This window comes from Argiope bruennichi, chromosome 11 (assembly GCF_947563725.1).
Source record: "Argiope bruennichi chromosome 11, qqArgBrue1.1, whole genome shotgun sequence".
Lineage (NCBI taxonomy): Eukaryota > Metazoa > Arthropoda > Arachnida > Araneae > Araneidae > Argiope > Argiope bruennichi.
The window spans coordinates 66,261,040-66,287,296 of record NC_079161.1 but is presented as its reverse complement, the minus strand read 5'-3'; the positions used below and the strand labels follow the sequence as shown (position 1 = coordinate 66,287,296).

The following is a 26,257-nucleotide window of genomic DNA, read 5'->3' as shown; positions in this document are numbered from 1 at the left end:
ATAATAATAATCTACTCCAATTAATATTGAGATATTCTTGCGTCTATTATCAATATTATCAGATAGCTGTAAATGCTTCAATTTATTGTACGTTTTAGTAATATTGTTATTAGGTACAGGAGGAGTAGTGGCAGAAATGTTTTCTGTAACCAAAGCTTCTACTTCAATACGTAAAGAGGGATCCTCACGGTTTTTTAATTCTATTCTCACTATATTGCAAGAATGTTCCTTTGCTTGTTTAGCACCAAAAGAGTATGCCGATAAAGATTCTTTTCTTATTGCTTTTAACTTTAATTTTTCTGAAACTTCACGTGTTATAAATGTTCTTATACTTCCATTATCTAACATTAGTCGTACTGATTCAAATTCGTTTGTTTCATCATTGCGCACGAGGGCTGCACATGTTTGAAGAAATATATTACTGCGAGAAAAGCTTGTTTTCCTTTTATCGTAATGTGAAATTGCGGTAATTACGCTCTTATTATCTTTATTTAAATCGGATGTGTTAGATTCTGCTTGAGAGCAAATAGATTTATTATGCTTCTTCCCGCATATTTCGCATGTCAAATATCTTCTCTGACGGCATTCATTAACTCGATGTTTTGGCTTCAAGCATAAAAAACATCTGCCATCTGGTTTTAAAACACGGAGTTTCGTTTCTAAGTCGGTTTGAGAACATAATTCCGATCGATGCTCACCTTTACAATATAAACAATTTTCATTTAATGCTGACGCGGAAAAACATTGAAGATCTTTTGGTTTTGCGCTTGACCTTGGACTTCGCAATTTATCATGCGAGCTAGCTGTGTTTCGACTGAAGTTGTTGAAAGGATTCTGCTTCACTTTCGGGAGGGAAATTTTTTTGCGTTTATCGCCTTTTGCGGTATGCATAAACGCAGAGGATTCTCTACATCAATTTCAATTCTTAAAAAAATTTAGTAACTCAGTTACATTAAATTCGAACTTCACCGAATTATCAACTCTTTTTCTATTAAATTCAAGGACAAGATCTTCGGGAATAAATTTAATTAAAATGGGATAGAGTAAATGCCCATACATCTCTGAAGTAACTTTTAATGATTGTAAACTTCTTAAGTTTATCTCTACGGTATCATACAACTTCCTAAGACCATAAATATTATTTCAATCAGTTACTGGTACAATATTTAGTAATTTTGACATGTGTGCGTTAATAACCAGTTCTTCTCTGCCAAATCTTTGTTTCAACAATTTTAAAGCCTGATCATAATTCTCGTCTGAGAGCGCAAAGCCATTAACCGCAATCGCGGCCGCACCCCCTAATAGTGACTTTAAATATGAGAATTTATCTATTTTTGACAGAGATTTGTTATTATCAATAGAATTTTGAAATTGATTCCAAAATTCTAACCAGCAACAGGGGTCTCCATAATATTTTTCAATTGTAAGTTTAGGCAATTTTATAGTCTTAAAATTATATTCGTTTACAGGTACGATGGCTGAACTTTCCTGAGTATTGCTTATTGCATCTAAATTAGAATTTCCTGTAGCGCCTAATAAAGAAACATTTGATGATATTGATTGGCGCTCTGATTCGTCTTGTAAACATTTTAATTGCGCTGATAACTTGGACAAACAAACAATAATTTTTTCATTGTATTCGAAAGTAGACTTAATTTCGGTTTCGAATTCCTTATCATCTTTGATTAGATTTTGTATAAGTTTATCATAGTCTTTTAACTGTTAAAACGATATATTCAAATAATTTAAGGCTTCTTGCAAATCTTTGGTGGTAAGAGAATCTATTTTCTCTTCCAAATCACTATTAATCTTGTTAATGTACTTTGTAACTGAAGATCTATGCAAGCCTCTGGTTTTTCTCAATTTAGAAAGTTCATCCATCGTTCTTATATTTAATATTCAAAAACTCCAAAATTAAAATAGTATTTCTAATACATCAAATTTCAATATCAATTTTAGATTTATTCATACATTATCAATCAATATTTCAATAGTATTCTATCAGTAACCAATATCTTTAAAGCGAATATATATTATCAATATGTAACGAAAATTCAACTTCAAATATAAAAATCAAATTTCACTCTATTGTTACATTCATTCCTTTTAACTTCGGACATTCAAATCCATGAAATTAAATTATTTTAAATGTCCGAGTTTCTCTTAAATAAAGGAAAATATTCGCTCACCTTTCTGGTTACTGATTCCTTTCGATCTTCATAGCTGCTTTTCCATTAGATCAGGCCCCACGTTGGGCGCCAAAATGTTCGTGGGTAATCAAATAAAAGGGACCTGATCTGTCTTTTTTCCATTTATTATACATAAAGCAGCTACTGACGAAGACATCTAAAGCACATTAACATAACATCACAAAAGCACACGCACACACAGCTACAGGAGACACATCTGTTCTCTCGGTAAAGCGAAAGTATTCTGGCGGGAAAAAAGTTGTTGCCAGATCAAGAGAAAAAGCCGTTGCCAGATCAAGGTTTAAGTTCTTGCGCTGGCTCTACAACACTAACCACACTTTTTAAGTTTGGTTTTAGAGGAAATTTGCCCATATTTTTACAAAATTTTTTATCACTTCGTACTTTTCGTGTTCGTGTTGGTGATTATTACTCAAATAATTTTATACAATCTGAGGGTGTTTCACAGGGAAGTGTCCTCAGTGTCACACTTTTTATAGTTCATCTGAATGAAATTTTATCTGTTTTACCATCATGTATTCATGGAACTCTTTATGTTGATGATCTGCAGACCTCATGCCAAGGTAGCAATATTAATCTCATAGAGCGGCAATTACAAAATGCAGTCAATAAAGTGGTAATTTGGTGTAACAATAACGGGCATGCAGTCTCACCTGAGAAGAGTAGGTGTGTTCACTTCTGCCGGAAGAGAATCATTCATCCAGATCCGAATATTTATATTCGAAACATACCTATTGCTGTGGTGGATGAAATTCGGTTTTTGGGAATGATATTCGATCGAAAGCTTACCCTTCTTCCGCATGTTTTGCACTTGCGGAAGAGATGTGAAAAAACATTAAATATATTGAAAGTGCTCTCCAAAACATCATGGGGTGCTGATCGAACCTCCCTACTCTGTATTTACCAAGCAGTCATCTTGTCCCGTATTGATTACGGTTGCATGGTATATGGCTCAGCACGTCCTACTGTTCTACGGCGATTGGACACCATTCACCACATTGCTCTGCGGATCTGCTCCGGAGCATTTCGAACCTCTCCAGTAGAAAGCTTACATGTTATTTGCCACCAGTTGCCACTTCGTTTTCGGCGTCAGAAAGTGTCTACACTTCTTTATTTTCGTGCAAAATCTATCTCAAATCACCCTATTTGTCGCACGGTTCTTCTTGTTTCTCTTCGAAGGATTTACGAATCGCGACCTTCCCATATTCTTCCTTTTTGGGAGAGAGTCAAAAGTTTCCTACATGGTTCGGACCTTTATAGTGTTGCCATTAAGTCATTTGATTTTTATTCCTTTCCCCCTTGGGATATCCCACAATTTTCTGTTCTGAACCCTTTTTTAGGATTCGATAAATCTTCAACTAATCCTGCTATTTTCCAACAACTTTTTCATCAGCACCGCTGTCAGTATTCTTCTTTTATATCAGTTTTTTACAGATGGCTCGAAATCAGACGGACACGTTGGTTGTGCAATTATAACTCCATCTGATTCACTGAGCTATCATTTGCACAACAGTAGCTCTGTGTTTACGGCTGAGTTAGTAGCAATTTTCTGTGCTCTACAAGAAATCTCCTCTTCTACTCAGCTTAATTTCATCATTTATACTGACAGTATGAGTGCTTTAGAAACACTTTCTAACTATCAGATTCAGATGCATCCAGTTGCTGTCCAAATTTTATTCATATTGAGAGTCATACAAAATAGAGGTTTTAAAGTCATTTCTTGCTGGGTTCCGGGACATGTAAGTATTTACGACAATGAAAGGGCAGATTTTGCTGCTAAAGCTGCATCAACCTTTCTAACACATTCACTTGCCTATTCTGATGCTAAAAGGTCCTTCACTAGTTCGCTCTTTACTAAGTGGCAGAAATCATGGGATTTGCAGATCCATAACAAATTACACCCAATTAAACCGACAATAGGTTTGTGGCCTGTCCACTCTATACGAGAGGTTGATGTCAAATTGACTCGCCTCCATATAGGACATACTCGTTTTACACACAAACATCTCCTTTTTGGCCAGGCAACACCAAAGTGCTCCACATGTCGTGTAGATTTTACCATTAAACATATTTTAATCGAGTGGGCATCTTTTAATTCCTTTCGTTTACACTTTTTAAATCATCGTCATTAACTTTACAAGACCTGGTGAGTGAAAAATTCCACCCTAACATTTTTAAATTTTAAAAAACCATTGGTTTTTATAGTTGTATTTAGCATTTTTAACTTCTGTTCAGGTTCGACAATTCACATCAATTCATTGTAACGTTTGTTTTTCGAATCAGTATTTCATTTATAAATTCATTAACATTATATATTCTTGCACTTTCATTTTTCTCATTTTTTGATACATTTGGCTTTTATATCTTAACATGTGTGTTTATATAAATTATTTTCAAGTTTTTTTTACCATCTTCTTGGTGCAGCATAGCCAAACATGGCTCTTGCGCCCAAAAAACCGAACAACCAATCAACCAACCTGAAAATTTTCAGAAGCACGATTGCGTTCTGTTTTTTTAACAATGGACGAAGAGTAAAACGAGTTTTGTATTGAATCACTATTCCTTTTGGTGTTTTCAGTTTTTCAGCCGATTGTGTAGTGGATATGAAAAAATAATAAAAAGATATTCATTCTTCCTGTAGAAGTCTGTTTTCTTTATTCGTCTGGCTTTTTGATTCCATGCTCAATACGTTATATTTTTTTCTCGGTCACGGGATTTTTTGGTGCTCGAAGGTATTCCTGACTTTCTAATTTAAAGTAAAGCCAGTGGGAATGGTCTCCACGAAATTTTCTCCTAAAATTTCTAAAAATAGGTGTTATCCCAGAGAACAGAGCCCCTCAGGGGCTCACCTACTATAGGTGAGTACGGGTGTCCCAATTCCGAGGTACCCAGGGATATTTACTCCCTTCATACTTACTCTCCTCTACGCCTTCTGCTATTTGCTTGATCCTTCCATCCCTCGACGGCAAGCGAGGGAGCTCTCCATGAGAAGCTGTCGCCGCTCTGTTTGCTTCTTGCTTCTCATGGACAGTCAAAGCCCTACGTGTTGGCCGTGCGTGGCGACCCATTAGAAAGACGGGTGGTGCACTGTGGTCCCCGGTGTATCAATCGGCTGGTAGCTAGTCATCTTAGTGGCTAGTCTGCTTGGGGTCAAGCGAAGGGGTTACTCCTTGGGCTTGACGTTAAGAGTGGTCACTGTCCCCGGGGGTAACTCCCAGCGTATAGGTTACGGCTAGCACTAAGGTGTATGCCGAGGCTGGAAACTACCAGAGCCGGTAATTGCCTTCCTTTGTTGGGCTCCGTGGTGGGTGGTGCCGTCGGGCCTGAATCGTATTTAATATCGTATGGGCTCCTCCAAACGTGGTCCCTTCAGTGGGCATAAAGTTTACCATCCACAGACTAATATTCATTATTTTGATAAGTTTTTTGTAATCAAGCGCCTATCGGATAATAAAGAGACCTTTTCTTCTGTTTCACCGTTTCTTGTGCAAAAGCAATATCAGCTACAGTTGGTGATGTCCTATCTATTCAAAAAATGCGATCTGGTGACCAGCTAGTGGAAATAAACACCAAAAAACAAGCAGAACAGATTATCAAACTCAAAGCTCTTGCAAATATTCCGATTTCAGTGAATTCACATACATCTCTAAATTTCTTCCAAAGATGTTATAACCTGCGGAGAACTATTCAATGTGTCTTTAGAAGAAATATCCCATGAATTGAAACCACAAGGAGTGACGCAAGTTCGCCAGATTACAATTCGGCGAGAAGGTCAAATCCTCCCAACTAAACACTATATACTTACATTTCAGTCCTAAAATGCCTGAATATATATATGCGGGCTATATAAAGTTACCAGTTCGACAGTACATTCCGAATCTATTAAGATGCTACCAGTGCCAGCGATATGGTCATTCCAAAGTTAATTGCTGTGTGACACTAACTTGTGCCCTTTGTGCTGAAAAAGGGCATGACAGCCAGCAGTGCACCGCAAAAGAAAAGTGCGTGAACTGCGGTGGTGATCACCCTTCATATGCTCGATCTTGCCCACGCTGGAACTTGGAAAAACAAGTGACATCATTAAAAATAAAAGAACATTTATCATACCCCGAAGCCAGGCGTAGGGTCCAAACTCAAACTCCTACTACTGGTGTAAGTTATGCTTCCGTTGTCCAAAAATCATTTTGCATAAATTGTTCCTGTGAGAACTGTATGAAGCAGACTTCAAAGACAAAACCTCCTGCAAAAACTTCTGAATCTGATTCTGAGAATTCTGTTAAAAGCCTTCCAGAATCTCCTAAACCTGACCTGTCAACATCTAAAAAAATTCGGAATAAAAAAAACCCTCAGTCCTCACTGACATTAAAACTCGCAAAACGTGATCTTTCATATAAAGACCTTTCCTCGAAACTGCAAAAGTCTACTTCACGGAATTCAGTTGCTTTGGGGTTGGCGAAAGATGGAATAGCCCATAAGGACTTAACGTCCATTTTTGGGGGCAAACCAACCATTCCCGATTTTAAGCTCCATCCATCGGAGGATGAAGATGCACTTGATATGAGTTGCGAAGATCAGGCAACTCCAATAAATGGCCATTCCCTCTACTTTTCCAAACCTCGCTCATAATGGGTACATTCTTTTCATGGAATTGTCGTGGCATACGTTCCAAACTTCCAGACATCAAGACAATTTTAAACAAATTTCATCCAATTTGTTTAGGTGTTCAAGAAACCTTCTTAACACCCAGTATTCCAATAAAATTGCGCGGTTATAATTGTACCAGGAAAGATACAGACACAGGATCTCGGAATTCTGGTGGTGTCTGTCTCTTCACTTCAAATCTATATTCAAGCACACCTCTTACTTTACATACACCTCTACAGGCTGTGGCAGTGCAAGTTCCCACATGAACATTAGTCACAGTCTGTGGTATATATTTACCGCCTCATGATGTCGTTAGTCAACAACATCTTGACAATTTAGTGGACCAGCTTCCTAAACCACTTATTATACTTGGCGATTTCGATGGGCATAGTATTTGGTGGGGTTCAGAAAGTACTAATTCTCGTGGGCGACAGATCGAGCAATTTATTTCTGATAACTGTCTCTGTCTCCTTAATAATGACGAGAAGACTTACTTTCATGAACCCACACGCAGCTTCCATAGTGTTGATTTGGCCATATGTTCTCCTGAGCTCATGCCATTGCTGAATTTTGCTGTAAGCAAAGACCTTTACAATAGTGATCACTTCCCCATTATGGTCTCACATGCTGATAGCGGCGGTGCGACTCCTTGTCCTCCGCGTTTTCTATTCCAGCGAGCAGACTGGGATGCTTTCACTCATTTGGCAGAAATCACCGAGATCATGGTCAATACGATATCACGGAAGCAGTGCAACAAGTCGTTGACAGCATAATAAGTGCCGCAAATGACACCATTCCAAAGACCTCCCCACGTCTGAGAAAATTTCGCAGACCGTGGTGGAATGAAGCTTGCCGCGATAGTTATAAGAATTAGAAAAAAGCTGGAATATTTTTAGAAGATACCCTACGATAGAAAATCTTGTGGCTTTTAAGAAAGCCAAAGCCTTAGCTCGACGCATTCGCAGACGTAGTCAGAGGGAATCTTGGATCAAGTTTGTGTCTTCGATCACATCCTCATGTCTTCCACCAAACTTTTGTGGAAAAAGGTAAAAGCTTCAAATGGGATTTATTGTAAAACTTCCATTCCTGTTTTAAAAACAGGAAACTTAGTGCATTCCTCCCCATTAGACGTAGCTAATATTCTCGGTCAGGCTTTCGCACAAGTTTCCGCAATTGATTCCTATAGTTCTGAATTTCTGGAAATTAAGAATCCTGCGGAACGATTGATTTTGCATTTTAATGACCGAAATACTTTAACATACAACTCTGAATGCAGGATGTTTGAATTGAAAACGGTTCTGTCTCAAGCCGGAAACACAAGCCCGGGGCCAGATGGAATAACTTATAGCATGCTTCGCCATTTAAATGAAACCTCCTTATCCAATTTGTTGTTACTTTTTAACAGAATTTGGACTGAACATAAATACCCTAAACAATGGAGCGAAGCTACTGTAATTCCAATTCTAAAACCTGGAAAAGATCCATCAAACCCCCTGAACTATAGATCTATTGCCCTTACCAATTGTGTTTGCAAGACCTTTGAACGCATGGTCAATGCTCATCTAATAAAACAAGGATGCATACCCCAGTTTCAGAGTGGTTTCCGTAGAGGCAGATCAACTTTTGATAATCTCATTTTATTGGAAACCCAAATTCGGAACGCATTTGTCAGGAGGAACCACCTTGTCTCCATTTTCTTTGATATTGAGAAAGCATTTGACCGTGCGTGGAGCTATGGCATACTTTCTACACTTTTTAAATTTGGTTTTAGAGGAAACATGCCTATATTTTTACAGAACTTTTTATCTCATCGTATATTTCGAGTTCGTATTGGTAGTTTTTATTCAAATCATTTTATACAAGCTGAGGATGTTCCACAAGGAAGTGTCCTCAGCGTCACACTTTTTATTGTGAATCTTAGTCAAATTTTAAATTATTTGCCTTCATTTGTCCAAGTCAGTCTCTATGTTGATGATCTGCAGATCTCATGCGAATGTAGTAACATGAATTTAATCGAACAACAATTACAAAATGCAGTTAATAAAGTGGTTACTTGGTGTAATAAAAATGGTCACGCTATTTCTCCTGAGAAGAGTCAATGTGTTCACTTCTGTAAGAAGAGAAATATGCATTTAGATACTGTTGTGAAGATACGTGATACACCAATTCCAGTTGTGACTGAAGTAAGATTTTTGGGAATGACGTTCGATCGTAAACTCACTTTCCTTCCACATATATTAAACTTGAGGAAGAGATGCGAAAAAAAAATTGCATCTCTTAAAAGTTCTCTCCAAAACATCCTGGGGAGCCAATCGAACCTCCCTACTCCGTATATACCAAGCGGTCATTCTTTCACGAGTGGATTATGGCTGTGTGGTTTATGGGTCTGCCCGCCCTTCTGTTTTGAGACATCTTGATACTGTCCATCACTCTGCTCTCAGGATCTGCTCTGGTGCTTTCCGCACCTCTCCAGTTGAGAGTTTGTATGTAATTTGTCACCAGTTGCCACTTTGTTTGAGGCGTCAAAAATTATCTACTTTGTTTTATTTTCGTGCACAATCTGTCTCAAATCATCCCATTCATTGCATGGGTTTTCCTGAAAACTTTCAAAGAATTTATGATGCCCGACCTTATCATATTCTTCCTTTTTGTCGGAGAGTCAAAAATTCCCTGCACGACTCGGACCTTAATAATGTTGTCATTAAATTTCTTGATTTTTATTCTTTTCCTCCTTGGGATATTCCCAATTTTTCCTTTTTGAACCCTTTCTTGGGGTTTGATAAATTTTCAACTAATCCTGTTATTTTCCAACAACTTTTTCATCAGCACCGCTGTCAGTATTCTTCTTTTACCCTAGTGTTTACAGATGGCTCAAAATCAGATGGATATGTTGGTTGTGCCATTGTGATTCCATCTGATACACTCAGCTATCGTCTAAACAACGTTTGTTCTGTTTTTACTGCTGAGTTGGTAGCAATATTTTACGCACAACAAGAAATTTCACTCTCTACTCAGCGTAGTGTTATCACATATACTGACAGCATGAGTACTTTGGAAACACTTGCTCATTTCCACAACCATATGCATCCAGTCGCTTTTGAAATTTTGTTTAACCTGCGGATACTAAAAAACAGGGGCTTTAATATTCTTCTCTGCTGGGTTCTGAGTCACGTGGGTATTTCGGGCAATGAAAAAGCTGATGTTGCAGCTAAATCTGCATCAACATCTCTGTCTCTGGCCCTCCCATATTATGACGTCAAAAAGTTATTTATTTATCAACTCTTTACAACTTGGCAAAAATCATGGGATCTGCAGATCCAGAACAAACTACATTCAATGAAACCTACAATTTGGTTTTGGCCTGTTTTACCTATACGGGAGGTTGATGTGAAATTGACCGGCCTCTGTATAGGACATACTCGCTATACTCATCGTCGGTGAAAGGATGCCAATGTGTACCACTTGTAATGTTGCTTTTAGTATTAAACATATCTTAACCGAATGTCCCAATTTTAATGTTCATCGTCGTAATATTTTTTACTCGTCTTCTGTTAAATTACAGGACCTGGTGGGTGAAACACACCACCCAAATATTTTCAAGTTTCTAAAAACCATTGGCTTTTATTCTTGTATTTAGTAATTTTGATTTTTGTTCATGCTTCACCTTTTACTTTGCTTCATTGTAACACTTTCATCACATCAGTATTTTATTTAAATCATTAAAATAATTGCACATTAATTTCCTGCATTTTCATACTGATCCCTTTCGCTTATATATTTTTTAATGTGTGTGGTTTTATTGTGGGCCTTTTTTCTTACCATTTGCTTGGCGCAGCATGGCCAAACATGGCTTTTGCGCCAAAAAAACCGAAACAACCAACCCAGAGAACAGCAATAACTATTGTATACCATTGCATAGCATTAGAGTACAATGGTAACGAAATATTAATCTTTGGCGTACATATAGCATTTTTACTGAATCTACCGTGTCATCCTTGGCGATTTAATTCCTGGCATGTGGTTAATAGTACCCAAAAATCGTATTTATGTTTTAGACGAGTTTTTCCCAACCGATTGAAACAAAAATATGACACAAAACTATACTTGTAGTAAAAAAATTCCATACCACATTTGATATATTTAAGTCATTGCTTTTTTGAATTATTGCTTTTATATGATTCTCAAAGTACAGACCGACAGGTGGTCAACTGCTCGTAGGGTCTGACTCAAAATTTGACAAATGTCTATATATAAATTTAATACTATACAATATCGTATATGTTGTTGAATAATTAAATGGTAGGCGGAACTGCGTGTACAGCAACTAATTTCACCATAAATTCACTATATATATATATATATATATATATATATATATATATATTGCCCACATTGATCACGTGATTTTTTTGTAGTTGATGTAAGCATTTTTGCGTAGTGAAGGGGGAAGGAGATACGAAGTGAAACATTTTATGAGTGATTATGTATTTTCGAGCATTTTTATCAGTAATTATTTAATTAAATACAGTAAAAACAATGGAAATTCTTTGTTTTAATTGATTTTCAATTAACTGATATCCTGATGGGTTAAAAGATTTTCTTGACCCGTTTTAAAAAATATTCCTTTTTTAGTGCTTAGCATGTCAAATTCCTTTCCAATCCTGCCTTGGCAAAGGGCCAAATAAGAATAATTTTCCCATAAATTACATTTTTTTTACTCAATTTAAATTCTAATAGGCATAATTTGAGTAAATTTCTTAATTTCGCTTTTTCCAGTTCAAATCGCTATATTTTCGTCTGCAGTTTCAAGCGCTTTTTTTAAATCGTATGCTGTTTATCGCGACGCAAATTAATAACGTATGTTTATTACTATTATTATTATTAATATTGTTTATTCTAATTCCGTTTTCAGATTCGTTCATAGATCGGATATTACTAGCAGGATATGCACCAAGTTGCAAATGTAGTTCGATATCTAAAATTTTCTCATTCCACTATAATTGGAAATCCTAACAGTGAAATTGATTTGAAGGTTCTCCCGACTCAACCTGTATAATTCCACAAATTGAGGAGGGAGCTTTCTGATGTTCAACTTTCCATTATAGGGAAGAGAGCAATTTTTTTTAATATCAAGGTCGCATGCTGAATTTTAATTGCCCAATCGTTGGAGTTTTTTAAAATTCTCGTATACAAATAGAAGACATTAGAATTGTCAAAAAATTCGTCCTCAGAATTTTGATGAAAATCATATTTTTTACCTTGAATCCGAAAAACAAAATTTTAGAATTATGTCTGTGAATATGTTAACTTAAAAACGCTTTTTAAGCTAGAAAGATGAAATTTGGTATGCGGTTTTTACATCAAATTTGTAGATTTTTATCATATTTTGGATGAAACTATTAAGAGAAAATCTGTTTGTCCGAGTACATGAAATAAAATATCTATAAAATGTATAGTTCTAGATAAATAAAATTTAGCAACAGATTTAACATCTGAAGTGTCAATCGATATCAAATTTTGAACCTAAATCGTTTAAGATTTAACCTTCTATTGGCCTGCACTATCATATGCAATGTAGACGCGATAACTCAAAAATGTAAAGACTTAAATAAATAAAATTTGGCACATGATCTTGTTGCTAAAACTGTAGCTCTTTGCCAAATTTTGGCATTAGTTGTTTAAAAAAAAAATCCTTCAAAATGAATTTTTGGTTTTTTTATTACTGCAAACTGAAAATAAAAATCTGAGCAATCGTAACATTTATAGACATGCCCAAGATCCATAATGTTGTACGTCGAAAGGGATTGAAAGAATTAAATACTTCAGTATATATATACAAAACTTTATTCATTCCAATTTCAATCGACATAAATGTTTTGCTTATATCTTTGATATTTAATAGCAAGTGTTGAATGCATATACACAAACTAACAAAATTCAAAATTTTATTTATTAGAAAAAGTCCATGAAAAAGATAGCCAATATACAATAAAACATAGTAACTCAATGTTTTGTCTGTCTAAGCATAAAATTATAACATAAGCACCGAAATAAAACCCATTTGTTTTAACATATGGACAAAATGCTAGTCTAAAATTATCAGAACACAGTTATGGTAGAAATACAACATGTGAATATTTAAAGCAAGTGCTCAAGTTTTTATATAGATACAACAGACATATCAATAAAGAATAAATAATATAGGAAAAGATGTTCTAATTCAATTCATAAAATTAATAAAAGCACCAAAAGAAAATCGCACCACTCATAATCCTTAAACTAAAAACGTAAATAAATGACAGTGGCAAAATGTAATTGCTTAACATTTACATAATATGTATATATAAATGCAAAATACTTTTTTCAAAAACAAGAATATTTCATAACATCTAAATTATTGTAATAATTTTAATATCAACTGCAACAATATAATGAAAATACATTTAAAATTTGATAAAGTCCTCAGAATATATTTCTTATTTAATATTTTCCTTAAGTTCATTGTGATGGATAAAAACCCAAGCTTCCATTAATTCTTTTTTATAATTATAAATTTCCAGAAGCATAAAATAAGGAACTTGCATTGTTTTTAAAATAAGCTAGCAACGATCAACATATAAGATATAAAAGCGGATACATTGAGTTACAAACCATTACAACCAATATTATTAATAATTAATTAAGTAGCTAGAAATAAACTAATAAACACTCAAAATATAAAGTATATTTTTGTTCTTTACTGCGGCAACAAGTAGGGACCAAAACATAAATAATCATTATGCACAATCACATTTGAACACAACAAATATATATATAAAGTTTTAAGATGAACATTTGGAAGAAATAATTCAATTTGGAACAATGCAGCATCTTTCGGACACAAATCATGTACAAAAAGATAACAAGCCTACCATTTTACTAAATCCCTTAACAATCCTAATAGTGCAAAAATTTATTATCATTTGCATTCAAACTTTGAGAATGTAGTGGTTGGGCATTCTTTCCTCTAACCAATTTTAATTTTTAGCAAATACTTGGAAAGGATTATACAATCATTACAGCAAAATTGAATGTGAAATTCTGAATATAAAAATAGCCTATGTGCACTTTTTTTATTGCAATTATTTTTTTTTTCTTTTTTACAATAAATAACTAAACAGGTTAGTTCCTACCAGAATTACTCTCTCTCAAATTAATAAGAAAACAATTTTTTCTTTTATTTATTTTAATTTCTTAAATTCATATATATGTATTTGGTTATAGACTGAAAAATACAGAATATCAATATTACTCAATAAGTATTGACATTTTAATCTAGTGAACATTCAACATTTGTTAGATATTGGTCTTTCAGTGTAACATATATATATTCTTCGTAATAAGAAATTTTCTTTATTTTTAAATGCTCAATTTTATGTGTGTGTGTGTGTGTGAATTTCTAATAAGATGAAGTAAAAGAGAAGCATTTTTTTTTTTTTTTTCAAATTCTATGAGAATTACATTCATGATTAATTATAAAATTGCTACGAATTTTTAAAAAGAATGTGTATAGGCTGAAATGCATAAAAGTGAATGATATATTTTAAAATATAAAACATGTTCATGAATACAGAGGAAAATCCACATCCAGTTAACTGATTTATAACAGTGGATTCCTTTATTTAATTTACTATTTGCCTAATCATTAATATTTAAAATAGAAAACAATTATCTTCCTTAGTCAAAAAGCAAGATAATTAAGGGATTAAAATGAAATCATTATCTTAGTTTAACATTACAGTTAATATGTATTAATCATAGTTTGATATTAGAAATAAATAAAACTTCACATTGAAAAAATCCTTAAAATTTCATCTATTGTATGAGAAAAATATCTGCAGCCTACTTGTAACTTTTTTTATCACATTCAAACCAAGGCTAACTATCAAATAATATCTTATAAAAACTAGTTAAAAATTTAAACTAAAAACGGTTTTAATTTTTTAAAAAAAGCATGAAAGGAAATAGATTCACGACTATTTTCAAACAGTTTTAGATCAAAATGACAAAAAATTTTCTTGGAGAAATCAGTAGTTGTAATAGTTTTTTTAAAAAATAAAACAATGAATAAAAATCAGCACACAATTACTTTTTTTGTTAAAAATTGAATTTAAATTTTATAGTTAATTTTTTTTTTCAGTTCAAAAATCTTAATATTTTCAAAATTTATGCTAGTATCATATATTCTTCATCCAAAAACTATAAATACTAGAATTAAAATCATCAAGTATAAACTGGATATGGGTCTTAATTCAATGAAAATTTCTTCCAATCGAGGATATAATAAATAAAATAATAAATTGCTGCAACATATTTAGAAAATACAAGGCAGAAAAAGATACTTCCCATCTCATTATTTTCATGCCACAGCAGCAATAAATCTGACCAGCCAACCAACAGATTTCCAAATGACAGATCAACATCAGACAAGCTAAAATTTATCAGGAATATAATCTATTGAAATGCAGCAACATCCCTACAAATGCAATTAAATTCCAAATACATGAAAATTAAATATGCAGCAAGTCCAGGTTTCTGGAACTTTTTGTTTAATGGGTAAAAATAGAATTAAGACAAGTTGTCAACTGATTTATTAACTGTCATAAAAGGAGGGTAGAAATAAAATAAAAATGCTGTAGCTGGAACATTTTCACAATTATTTGTTAAATGTGAAACTGTTATTGAAAAGATACACATTCATATAAGTGTTTGTCATTTATTATGTTATTTTAAAAATTTACCTCTGAATTTATTACTAAAGGATTAAAATGAAGAGAAATTCCAGCTTATTGATTAGTGTTTTTTTTTTTATCATGACTACTTTTAAGGGTAGGTGGGTGACTCTCACAAACCATTTCTATCATAAACATATTTCTGTGACACTGAAATTCAAAAATACACACAAAAGAAATTTATTTTAAAAAAAAAGTTAAATAGTTTTAAAAGAAAATGCCTTTAAACAAATGTTTATGGACCTGAAACACTCAATGAAAACAATTTATATTCAGTGAGATTTTGTAATTCTTAACATTTTTTGCACCAAAATAATTTTAAAACCCTATACACTAGACCAAGAAGATACTTTGAAGTATTAGGACTGTATTCACTTTATTGCTGCAAATCTAGTGACAGCAAATAAATTAGGTATTCAAAAGTAAGGATTCAAGGATATTCCACTGAAAGTACTATAGACAAAACACGGTAAAACAAACAAACAAAGAAAACAAAAAGCACTATACTGATAGCTAAGTTAATAAGAACAAGGACAAACAAAGTTTATAAGAAAGGTGAATAACTTTTTTTTCTACACAAAAATGAAGATTTATATTCAATGAAAATAATATCCACAAACATTTAACAGCATGTGAAAAAAAAAAAAAAAAAAAAAAATGACTACTCTAAAGCGAGAATAATTTAGCTCAGAATTAAACAGAAACATAAAGACTAGTTAATAACATAGAAAAAGAATAGATTAGAACTACAATAAAATAAAAGACTAGTTAATATAAAAGAGCATTGCATAAGATTACATTGTGATGCTCTAAATATACATGTTTGTTACAAAACACCTTTCAGTCAGTACTAATATGTTAAAGTGATTTTAAAAAAAGAATCATTTATAAATTCTTGAATTATTTTTGGAAAGTAAAACACCAGAAAAAAATATAGCACTTTTCATAAGATCAAAACAGCAAACATTTTTTTAATACAAGCATTAACAATTTTTTTCATTTATTTCAAAAATGCAACATCAAAAGCTAGTAATTACTTAAAAGGGGACACACTAAAAGACTCTGAATATGATATGAAATGCAATTTGCTTATACTATATGTTTCTTGTTTTACAATGCATTCTTTGAAACATCAGCTTATTTAAATAAAATTTTAAAAAATGATACATTTCACTTAAAAAGGAATATGATTTTAATTATACTGCTTGTTTAAAAGAAATTGTAATTTAGCCATAATATCAGAAATAAATTCAAAATGTGTTTAAAGTTTCTATTTTTTATAATTCATACTTTAATTCCAAAAATATATTAAAACATAGCAACTATAAAAAATACATATTACAAATTTTTTCTTTTTCCAACGGGGAAACCCCCCTTACCATCATATTTAATAAGCATTATCATTATTACTAAAATAAAGACAGAATAATTTGAAGATAATATTATTTTTTTTTTAATACTACTAAATACAAGTTTCTTTTAATCTTTAAAATCAAGTCAATTAATAAGTTCGAAGAAAGGGCTGAGTGCAAATCAGATGCACTAATCTGAACATCTTGCAGTAAAGTGAACTTCAAAGCTATTGAACAGAAAATATGATTATTTTTTACCAATAGCAAAGATTGTTATTTGTTGTTTTAAAGTTATACATACATTTTGATACACATGGATAGTTAGCAGGAAATGATATATTAATTCAATTCTAGAGACTTAATCAAACTTATAAAAATTAAGTTTCAAACAACATTTATCGAAATAAAAATATAAATTTATTCATCAACTATTTACTTTAAAATAATTTTAAACAAATATTGCAAATGCTTCATTTTAAAGTTTCAACAGCTCAATCAATCACAGCAATGTCACATTTTCATTCAGGAAAATCCCCTGTCTGTTATTTAAAAATGCCATTATTTAGGTTCTTTTTAACATTTGACATTTACATACAAATAGTCAGACATCACAAAACATTAAACAGAAAGGGTGAAAAAAAAAAAAAAAAAAAAAAAAAAAAAAACTGCTACTGGCCTTTGTAAAAAAGGGGGAAATAAAAAGCACCAACTAAACTCATAAATCAATAAGACTAAAAATAAGATTTTTTAGAACAAAATTTTTGAGCAAAATGACAATGTTTTTTTTTTTTTTTTGATTTAATCACAACTTGCTATTTGATTCGAACAAATTTCCATTAGCAAATATATTAAGTGGATCTATTTTTTCTTTTACTGCTCGAATCATATTGATGCCAACATCAGACACTGTCTGTGACATCCAACGTTTTCTCAGTTTTCCCACTGAAATTGAAAGAATACGAATATTAACAAACCAACTGATAATAGAAAAATAATTTTATGCAATTAAAACTTTCTTAACACAAATTAAATTAAATACTTAAATTGTACATATAGAGAGACAGAAATAAATGATGAAGGGTTTTTAGTTTTAATATTCTTTCAGTTCAAATTGAACAAAATATTTTAATATCACCCATAACTTATGATGTATTATAAGACTGATTATTAACCTTTCTTGCAGTCACGAACAGTATATTTATCATCAAATTCAACTAAAGGTAAATTATTTTACTTTCCCTGATTAGAATAGTTACTATTAATAGTTTCAGTAAAATGATTCTAAGTATTAGAATTTGTTAATTATTTATTAATTAATAAAATTAATTATATCTCATAAACTAAATGAATTTATTTTCTATAATTAATTTTAATCCCAAAAATATTTTACTACATCATTACTAAAAAATATGGGGTTAAAAGGCTTAATAATAAAGAACTTGCAAATCATGTTAACAAAATATTTTTACAAACAACAAAGAATATGAATTTGATGCATTTCTAACAGTTGTATTTCATACATAATCCACCATTATACATAATCCACCAATCAATATAAATAATTATACAATGGAATTAATGCTTTTTATATCATTATAATTTGTTTTACATCATACACTAATTACTTTTATGAAGAACAAGATATTATGATTTCCATGTTAAATTATGATTGTTTTATTTTTAATATAAAAATACATAACACTATTATTCAAACATGGTTCTCATTTATCATACAAAAAAGAAAAATTTAGATAATAATTCATAACATTAATTTCACAATAATTAATTTAATAAATAAAATATGAAACATTACCTCCATGATGATGTGAAATGCTTCCTCCACTGGCTATTATTTCATCCCTGGCAGCAGCCTACGAGGACAAAAAGATATTTAATAATAATAAACTAAAAGTAGCAGAAGAAAATCATGGCAAAGTTGGTAAACATGATCCATATTTATATGTATGATGCCTATCCTAATTAGGTCCCAACAATTACTCTCTAAACACATTAGACAATACATCTAATGCAAACGTTAAGCATATACGTCTAATAGGTGAAATAGTCAAATTGAAGTAAAAAATATTATTTTAAGAAGTTTGAGTGAATAAATGTTCTGATGAATAAAGAATTTTATATTTTCATACTGACCCTCAATAACATGAATCGTATTTAGTAAATTATTCTTGAGACACTAAGATTTTAAATAAAAAGAAAGGTGCATTATACTGCGACTAAAATTGAGTAAATCATGAAAATTTGAATATTATTATCTTAGGAGATTTTTTTTTTCATTCTATTTTAAAGAAGATACACCAGTCAAAGCTCAGTTTTCCAGAGGTCAATAATATTATTCAAAACTTCATATTTCATATTTAGATCTGTTGCAAATGATAGAAATGTGTGTGTGTATTTTTAAATTTAAAAGTTGAGAGTTTCAAGAATATTTCACTAAATCTGAATGCCTTAGAACAGAATAAAATTAAGACTTTTTTTTTTTTTCAAAAGCACATTCATTGACTGAAAGAAAATAATATATTACCATTAATAACATTTAAATCCCTTTGAAAGAAAAACGAATGCATGAATTTATGTTGAATTGGAAATTTTTTTTACTGAATAACCCTTCTCATATCGAAGATTATGAGTATAAACCTTTAATGCTGAATGATTGATTCTGTTTTCTGTATTCATTTTTTTAAAATATATTTGATTTTAATAAAGATTTTTTTCACAATTCTAATTGAAATTTAATCACTTCAGATATATAGTATAATGAACAAAACAGAATAAAGTTTATATAATAGTATATGTAATATGATTATCAAAATTCTAAGATTAAAAATATTTTGCAGAAGAAGCTATGAAGAGACCAAGTTACATAAAATATTTAATAGAACATTTAAGCAAATATTAACCCTAGTGGACCAGCTGGTCTCCAAACACAGCTAATTATGCCTTTCAAAACTTTATATCTAAAAAAAAAAATAAATAAAAAAAAATAATAATAATAATTTAAAAAGGTGCGCAGATTTTTTTACAATTTTTATGAAGGAAACATCTATTAATGAGAAGAAAAAATTTAATCTGAGGTTATTTGACGTTTCAAAATTTATACTTGAGTGAAAATTTATCTGAATTCACTGATATTTATGCATAAATATAAACTTTAGTGTTTTCTTCATCTTTTTGCTACAAGAATGCTCTCTGAAAATAAAGTTGCAATTACCTCGATGCTCTCATAAGTATGAACAGGATCTGAAAGGCCATAATAACCAAAGGCAAAATAAAAATACACACAGGCTCCAACATCGTAGGACTGAGTGACACGACAGGAAGCAAAGGCCGGAAACTGAATTCCATGATTGCGAACCTCCCTCTGTATACGGTCCTTCACATTTCTACACAGGTCAATTACTCTGCAACAATATATATTCATTAATATAATCATACCATGAAGTCAGCAAATTGTATTATACTACTCATTTGATTAAAAAATAACAGATTTAAAATTTTAATTTTTTATATTTCTACAATGAGGGATAAAAATGTGCAAACCGTTAAATCACTAATATGGAATGCATTTTTCTAAAAAAATCAAATTGTTATTCAATATAACAAAAAAATTTAATTCAATTGAATTAGTTCACTGCAAATTAAAAAGTGTATATACTGTAAAATAAAAGCAAATGTGAAAATCCAATTACCGAATTAATGACTGACAAAAATACACAATTGAATGTTTTTGGATTGTATGAGTGTTGCAGGATGTAAAATGGGGACAACCTTGGTGATACCTCATTTTATATTCTACATCACTCGTTTGAAACAGAAATTCTCCTCATTAGGATAGAAGTTCCACAGCTAATTGGGCTAAGCCAATAGTGAAAGGGTTAAAATTTATTTAAACACAATTATATTTTTTAAATATGGTAGGATCTAATTTTGGATTATTTAAATGTTCAAACTGCACATCAAACTATTTTCCTCATACTGTTAAATGATATTAATTCTAAGAATACAGCAGTAACTCTGTACAGTTTTATTTATAGCAATGGAAAAGTATATCCTCTTTTGATTCCCTTCTATATCAAAGACATTTAAGATATTTCAGTGCTTTAAAAAGATAATTAAAAAAACTGACAAAATAATTTTTAAAAAAGCAAAAAGTTAAGAAACAGAATTACACATTATCAGAAGTACACTACATATGAAGAACCCAGCAGGAATGGCCTTCCTAAAACTCTAATAAATGAATTTGTTTATTATTTACTACAGGCGACTGGCAAACAATAGTTATTAAAGGGCCTATTGGTATGTAATCTTGGGGGAGTAATGTCTGGGATGGTGTAGTAAAAAAAGCACAGAAAAATTAAGCGTTCAATTTGGAATTTTTGGATTGGCAACAATTTTTCCAACCAATTAAAATAAAATTTGGCATAGAATTACAAATATAATCACAAAAACAGAATCCACTGATTTATATCATTGAATTTACATGCATATGAAAGTACAAACCAATAGACAATTTGGCAGATTTTGTTCAATATATAGAAAACTATATTTTAGATGCTAAACATATGTACCAAATTTTATCTTTCTAACTCTTTACATTTTGCAGTTATTTTTATTTACACTTGAATAGCCCTCCAGGTAGACTTCCTCTGAATGGATTTTGTTCAACATTTGACATCGAAACCTACAAATTTTGTGTAAAGTCTATATATCAAATTTCATCCTTCTAGTTCAAAATGTTTTTGATTTAATACATTCACTGACAAACAGACATAATGGCAAAAGAATGTATTTTTTGAAGTCGGGGAAATTCTAAAATGTGGAAATGCAACACAATTTCGACTTTTTTTTTTTTTTTTGACAATTTTAATACTTTCTTTATATATAGTATGCAAAAAAGTAAAAATGCATGCAACACATATCAAAAATAACAGATAATACAATTGCCAGTTACTTTCTCTCTCTTTCTTTTCTATATCATTGTATCAGGAAACATTTAATTACCCCTTCAAATATTTTTATAAATCCTTTTATTTCACATATGAATTATTTTATAATAACTTAACAGTAAGTTCTAATTTTGAGGTAGAATCGAAGCAATACTTCTTCTCTAATAAATAAAGTTGAGATAACAAACTGTATAGTTCACAATTTCAAAACAGACATATACAAAAATAATAATAGTTAAAGCTAAATTTCATCTAAACAAACAAAATAAAGAAAGAGGATGCTGAAAGACAATTTACCTGTCCCATGGTACTGATGTCTCAAAAGATTCTGATACAACTCCGTAATCCAATCCTAAGTCCTGCAAACAAAATAAAAAATTATATAAAATCATATATAATAGTGTTCTAACTGCAATATATTCAAAATGAATGTGTATTACTATAAAATTCTAATCAAATAATTCATCATCAACATTTCAAACAAATAAATGAATTCAAACATTTAAAGGAAATTAAATAATTTAAAACACCATAAAAAAAAAAGGAATAGGTTCAGTTCAAAATTAAAAACACTTGTAAAGGATTTTATGAAAAAAATGTCTGGTGAAAATAAGATGAAACTTACCCTAATATAAGCTATGACATATGTAAGCATGTAACCTCTTTTGCCATTATCTTCACCTGCTGCCATCCCACTAATGATTAAAAAAAAATATTTTTTTGAAAATTTTTATATGAACATATTAAAAATATTAGATAATAATTACTATTTTGATGATGAGTATTAAATAAAGTCTTTTGATATAAACTGTAAGAAACTGAATGATGGATGAAATTAAATATAATAGTAGAAAAGGTAAATAATAATAATAATAATAAGCCAGAATAAAAATATTATAGGAATTCTAGTCGTTTGAAGACTACAAAGTAAGATAGCAGCAAAATGCGAGATCATAATCTTTATGATGGAATGGATTATTAGAAATTAAAAATTTTAAATGCGGGAAGATAAAAATGATTCAATGAAATTAACAATTATCAATTTTCACTCATTCAAAATGATATTGTAAGTAACATTTTTTTTTTTTTTTTTTTTTTTTTCTTTCAGTGACAAATATTCAATGACTTTGTGTGTGTGATAGGTCAAGTCAATATTTTAGAAACAAACCTTTATTTTAATATTTCTGTATTTTGTAATTTGTGACACAGATATTCCTTATTTCAAAATATGAATTCATAAATCATACAAAGAAAAGATAGATAATTGATTTAAAAAAAACTTATTTTAAAGAATATTTTTAAACAGATTAACCTAATGAAATTGCACACATATTTTCTTTTTAAACAAATAAACAAAATGAATGGATCAATTTATATGTTTTGTAGCTGCTTCATTATTTTGAATCATAAAAAAAACAAAAAAACATTAATTTATATTAAAAATTCACTGTTTTATTTAAAGCATTTAAATAACAAATCATATGACTAAGAAGCAAATTAAGCTTTTTATAAACTGAATGTTAGGCAAAGAATAATAAATTTTTTACCATATATTAAAACAAAATAAGTAATTATTTAGTTTCTGTATTCTATTATGATATACTATTCTACTCAACATATTCACAATGTCTTTCCTTTAAAATAGATTGAGTGAAAAAATTTAGATAATTACAAAAATTAAAGACTGAGAAACATGGAATAAAATATCCAAAACTAAATAATTACCCATATTTTGATGCAATATTGTAAATCCGCTTTTCCAAGTTTTCAACATCCTAAAAGAAATTAGAATTTTTAAATCAGGACAAAAGGATAACAATATTCAATTGTATGTATAATATTTCATTACAAGAAATATACATTTTACTAACTAGAAAAATTGGAATAATGTTATATGTAAAACATGTGGCATCATTTAATGAATAAATTCTTGCGATACTAATTTTTGTAATAAAAATATCTAATGAAATATCTAGTACTTCATAAAATAGCCCTGTGACAAAGTTATCTCCATGTGCATTTCTGGTTGAATGTGCTGTTATTTATTCTACACACAATTGCAACAAATGATAATGTTGAAGTTAATAATTTTGGCTTTCAGTTATGCATCTAGGGCAATTATGACATTAATCTGAAAAACTATAATAGAAATAAAAATCCCAACACAATTTCAAATAATACAGAATAAAAGTGTAATATACACTTTATATATATATATATATATATATTTCTAAATCATCAGTAAAAAAAAGTAAAATCAGAACAAAGTTATTTAAAATTCATAAAAAGTTTCACTGCACCATTTTCAGATTTGAGAGAGGACGAAAACCCAATATTCTAGTATATTTAGAATGCAATAATTGAAGGAAAGTAAAAGTATGAGCAATATTTCATATGCTTATTTTACGTGAAACAGTTTATGCTATTATATTCATTAAACTGTCAAATATGCAATTATATAAATATGTAAACAATGATTAATGAATATCATATCATTTGAAAACACTAATTGTAAAGTGATAATGTATTAGTTTCGCATAAAACATACCCAACATAGAAGTAGAAATATTTGCTTGTTTGAAACTACAATTTTTAGAAATAGTACTTGAAAAGATAGGGGGTGGGGAGGGAACTTTTTATAAATAATACTCATACACTGGCATAAATTATGAACACATTTTTAAAAATTGAGCTTAAAATTTGTGCATATTTTTGTTATACTGGTTCATTATATTGTAATATAATGAAATTCAATAATTTATTACTAAAGAGAGTAAAAGAGGATTTCATATATTCTTGCATATAAAATATTTTTCATTCATCAAACTATATGCTGAAATCGTGCATGTCTTACAATATATTTCCCTTTTATGACTAGTAATATTAAAATATAAACCATAAAACAAACAAATAATATAAAGTTTTTCTAAAACTTCTGCGGCTGATTCTTTTTTTTTTTTTTTTTTTTTTTGTTAAAATTCAATATTATGACATTATTTTAATATCAAACAAGACAACAAATTTCCACAATTCAGGCAATTTCTTTAATGATTGTGAAAAGCATCCACTCACAAAAAAATATGCTGATCCAAAAATTGATAGAGGTCTACATGTATAAATTCTTAACTGAATAAATAAAAATGAAATATATAAAGTTCTAACTGAAAAAAAATAAATAATAATAACTCGATGTTTGCCTTTTAAAATTGCCTGTATATGTTTAATATTGCTATATGTCTATTACTAATTTAGAAAGACAACAATTATGCATCAAAAGACTAAGCTGTTGAATCCTTCCTTAACAGAAAAAATTTTATATTAAAAAAAATCACAATGCTAGGTTACTAACCTCCTTTGTACCCTCCATCAAAAGAGTGACAACACACATTTTATGAACATCATATCCTTTTATCTGTGTGACATAAAACTTTTTCACTTGATCTATTAAAGACTGTATCACAGATGATGCTTCAGGTTTTAAGGCATGACCTAGAGTAAAATAACATGGTTTATTCTTTCTATGGAAATTATATATATTATTAGATGTAGCATGATTTCATTTGATTTATAAACTTCAAAATACATAAAAGTTACTCAGAACACACATTATAACTATGAGCTGAAGCCAAATGACACATACAACATCTCAACCACAAATTTAATTTTCAAATATCCACGTTTCAAAACATCAGTCATACATGATGAATCTTCAGAAAATTAAAACTCACAACTACAATCTTTGTTTCATAAAGGTGAGATTCATTAGGTCATTGATTTCCCAAAAGGGGTACAAATATTGTAATGTTTTAGCATGATTTTAAAAACCTAGACATACTAGCTGAATTTTAATTGTATAAAGAGACACATAATGATGTTATCACTATATTATGGAATTTGCAATAATATTCAAGTTTATTCCATTTATTCATAAGTAACATGCACCAGAGATATAATTATCTATAAACCATATTTCAAAAACATATCAACATTATGAAATGAAATTCATAAATAATTTATAATTTTGTGTAAATTTTCACATCAGCATTTTCCATTAAAACATCGAAATTTTGCTTGATTCTCAAATAACTGAGATTCTACATAAAATTTCAAAAAACTGTACCGAGTACACATTTCTACCAATCTTATTTTCATGTCTTTATTTAAACCAAATGGCATCAAAACTACATTTTTAAAAATGATAACAAGCATTATTATTTCTAAGAAAAAAGAAAAATCGGAAATTTTTTGCTGTGAAATAAAACATAAAATACTCGGTTTGATATGCAAACACTATTAGTGTGGCAAAGCTATATAGCATC

General features: G+C 30.4%; 2 protein-coding genes across 2 annotated transcripts in view; one reads left to right on the top strand and one right to left on the bottom strand.

Annotated features, from left to right (window-relative positions):
• The first annotated feature begins 6,026 nt into the window (after positions 1 to 6,026).
• LOC129956591 (uncharacterized) lies at positions 6,027 to 6,833 on the top strand. Its single transcript, XM_056068520.1, has one exon. It carries the CDS (start codon positions 6,027 to 6,029, stop codon positions 6,831 to 6,833), a length of 807 nt encoding a protein of 268 aa, XP_055924495.1.
• Positions 6,834 to 16,267: 9,434 nt separating this feature from the next.
• LOC129956969 (alkyldihydroxyacetonephosphate synthase, peroxisomal-like) overlaps positions 16,268 to 26,257 on the bottom strand; it is a 30,243-nt gene continuing 20,253 nt past the window's right edge. Inside the window, exons 13-19 of the mRNA XM_056069040.1 lie at positions 25,288 to 25,427; positions 23,664 to 23,713; positions 22,564 to 22,633; positions 22,236 to 22,297; positions 20,204 to 20,393; positions 18,788 to 18,845; positions 16,268 to 17,916 (exon numbers count right to left, since the gene is read on the bottom strand). Of these exons, the coding sequence (XP_055925015.1) occupies positions 17,777 to 17,916; positions 18,788 to 18,845; positions 20,204 to 20,393; positions 22,236 to 22,297; positions 22,564 to 22,633; positions 23,664 to 23,713; positions 25,288 to 25,427 (710 nt within the window). The 3' untranslated portion in view covers positions 16,268 to 17,776. The remainder of the gene's footprint in view (positions 17,917 to 18,787; positions 18,846 to 20,203; positions 20,394 to 22,235; positions 22,298 to 22,563; positions 22,634 to 23,663; positions 23,714 to 25,287; positions 25,428 to 26,257) is intronic.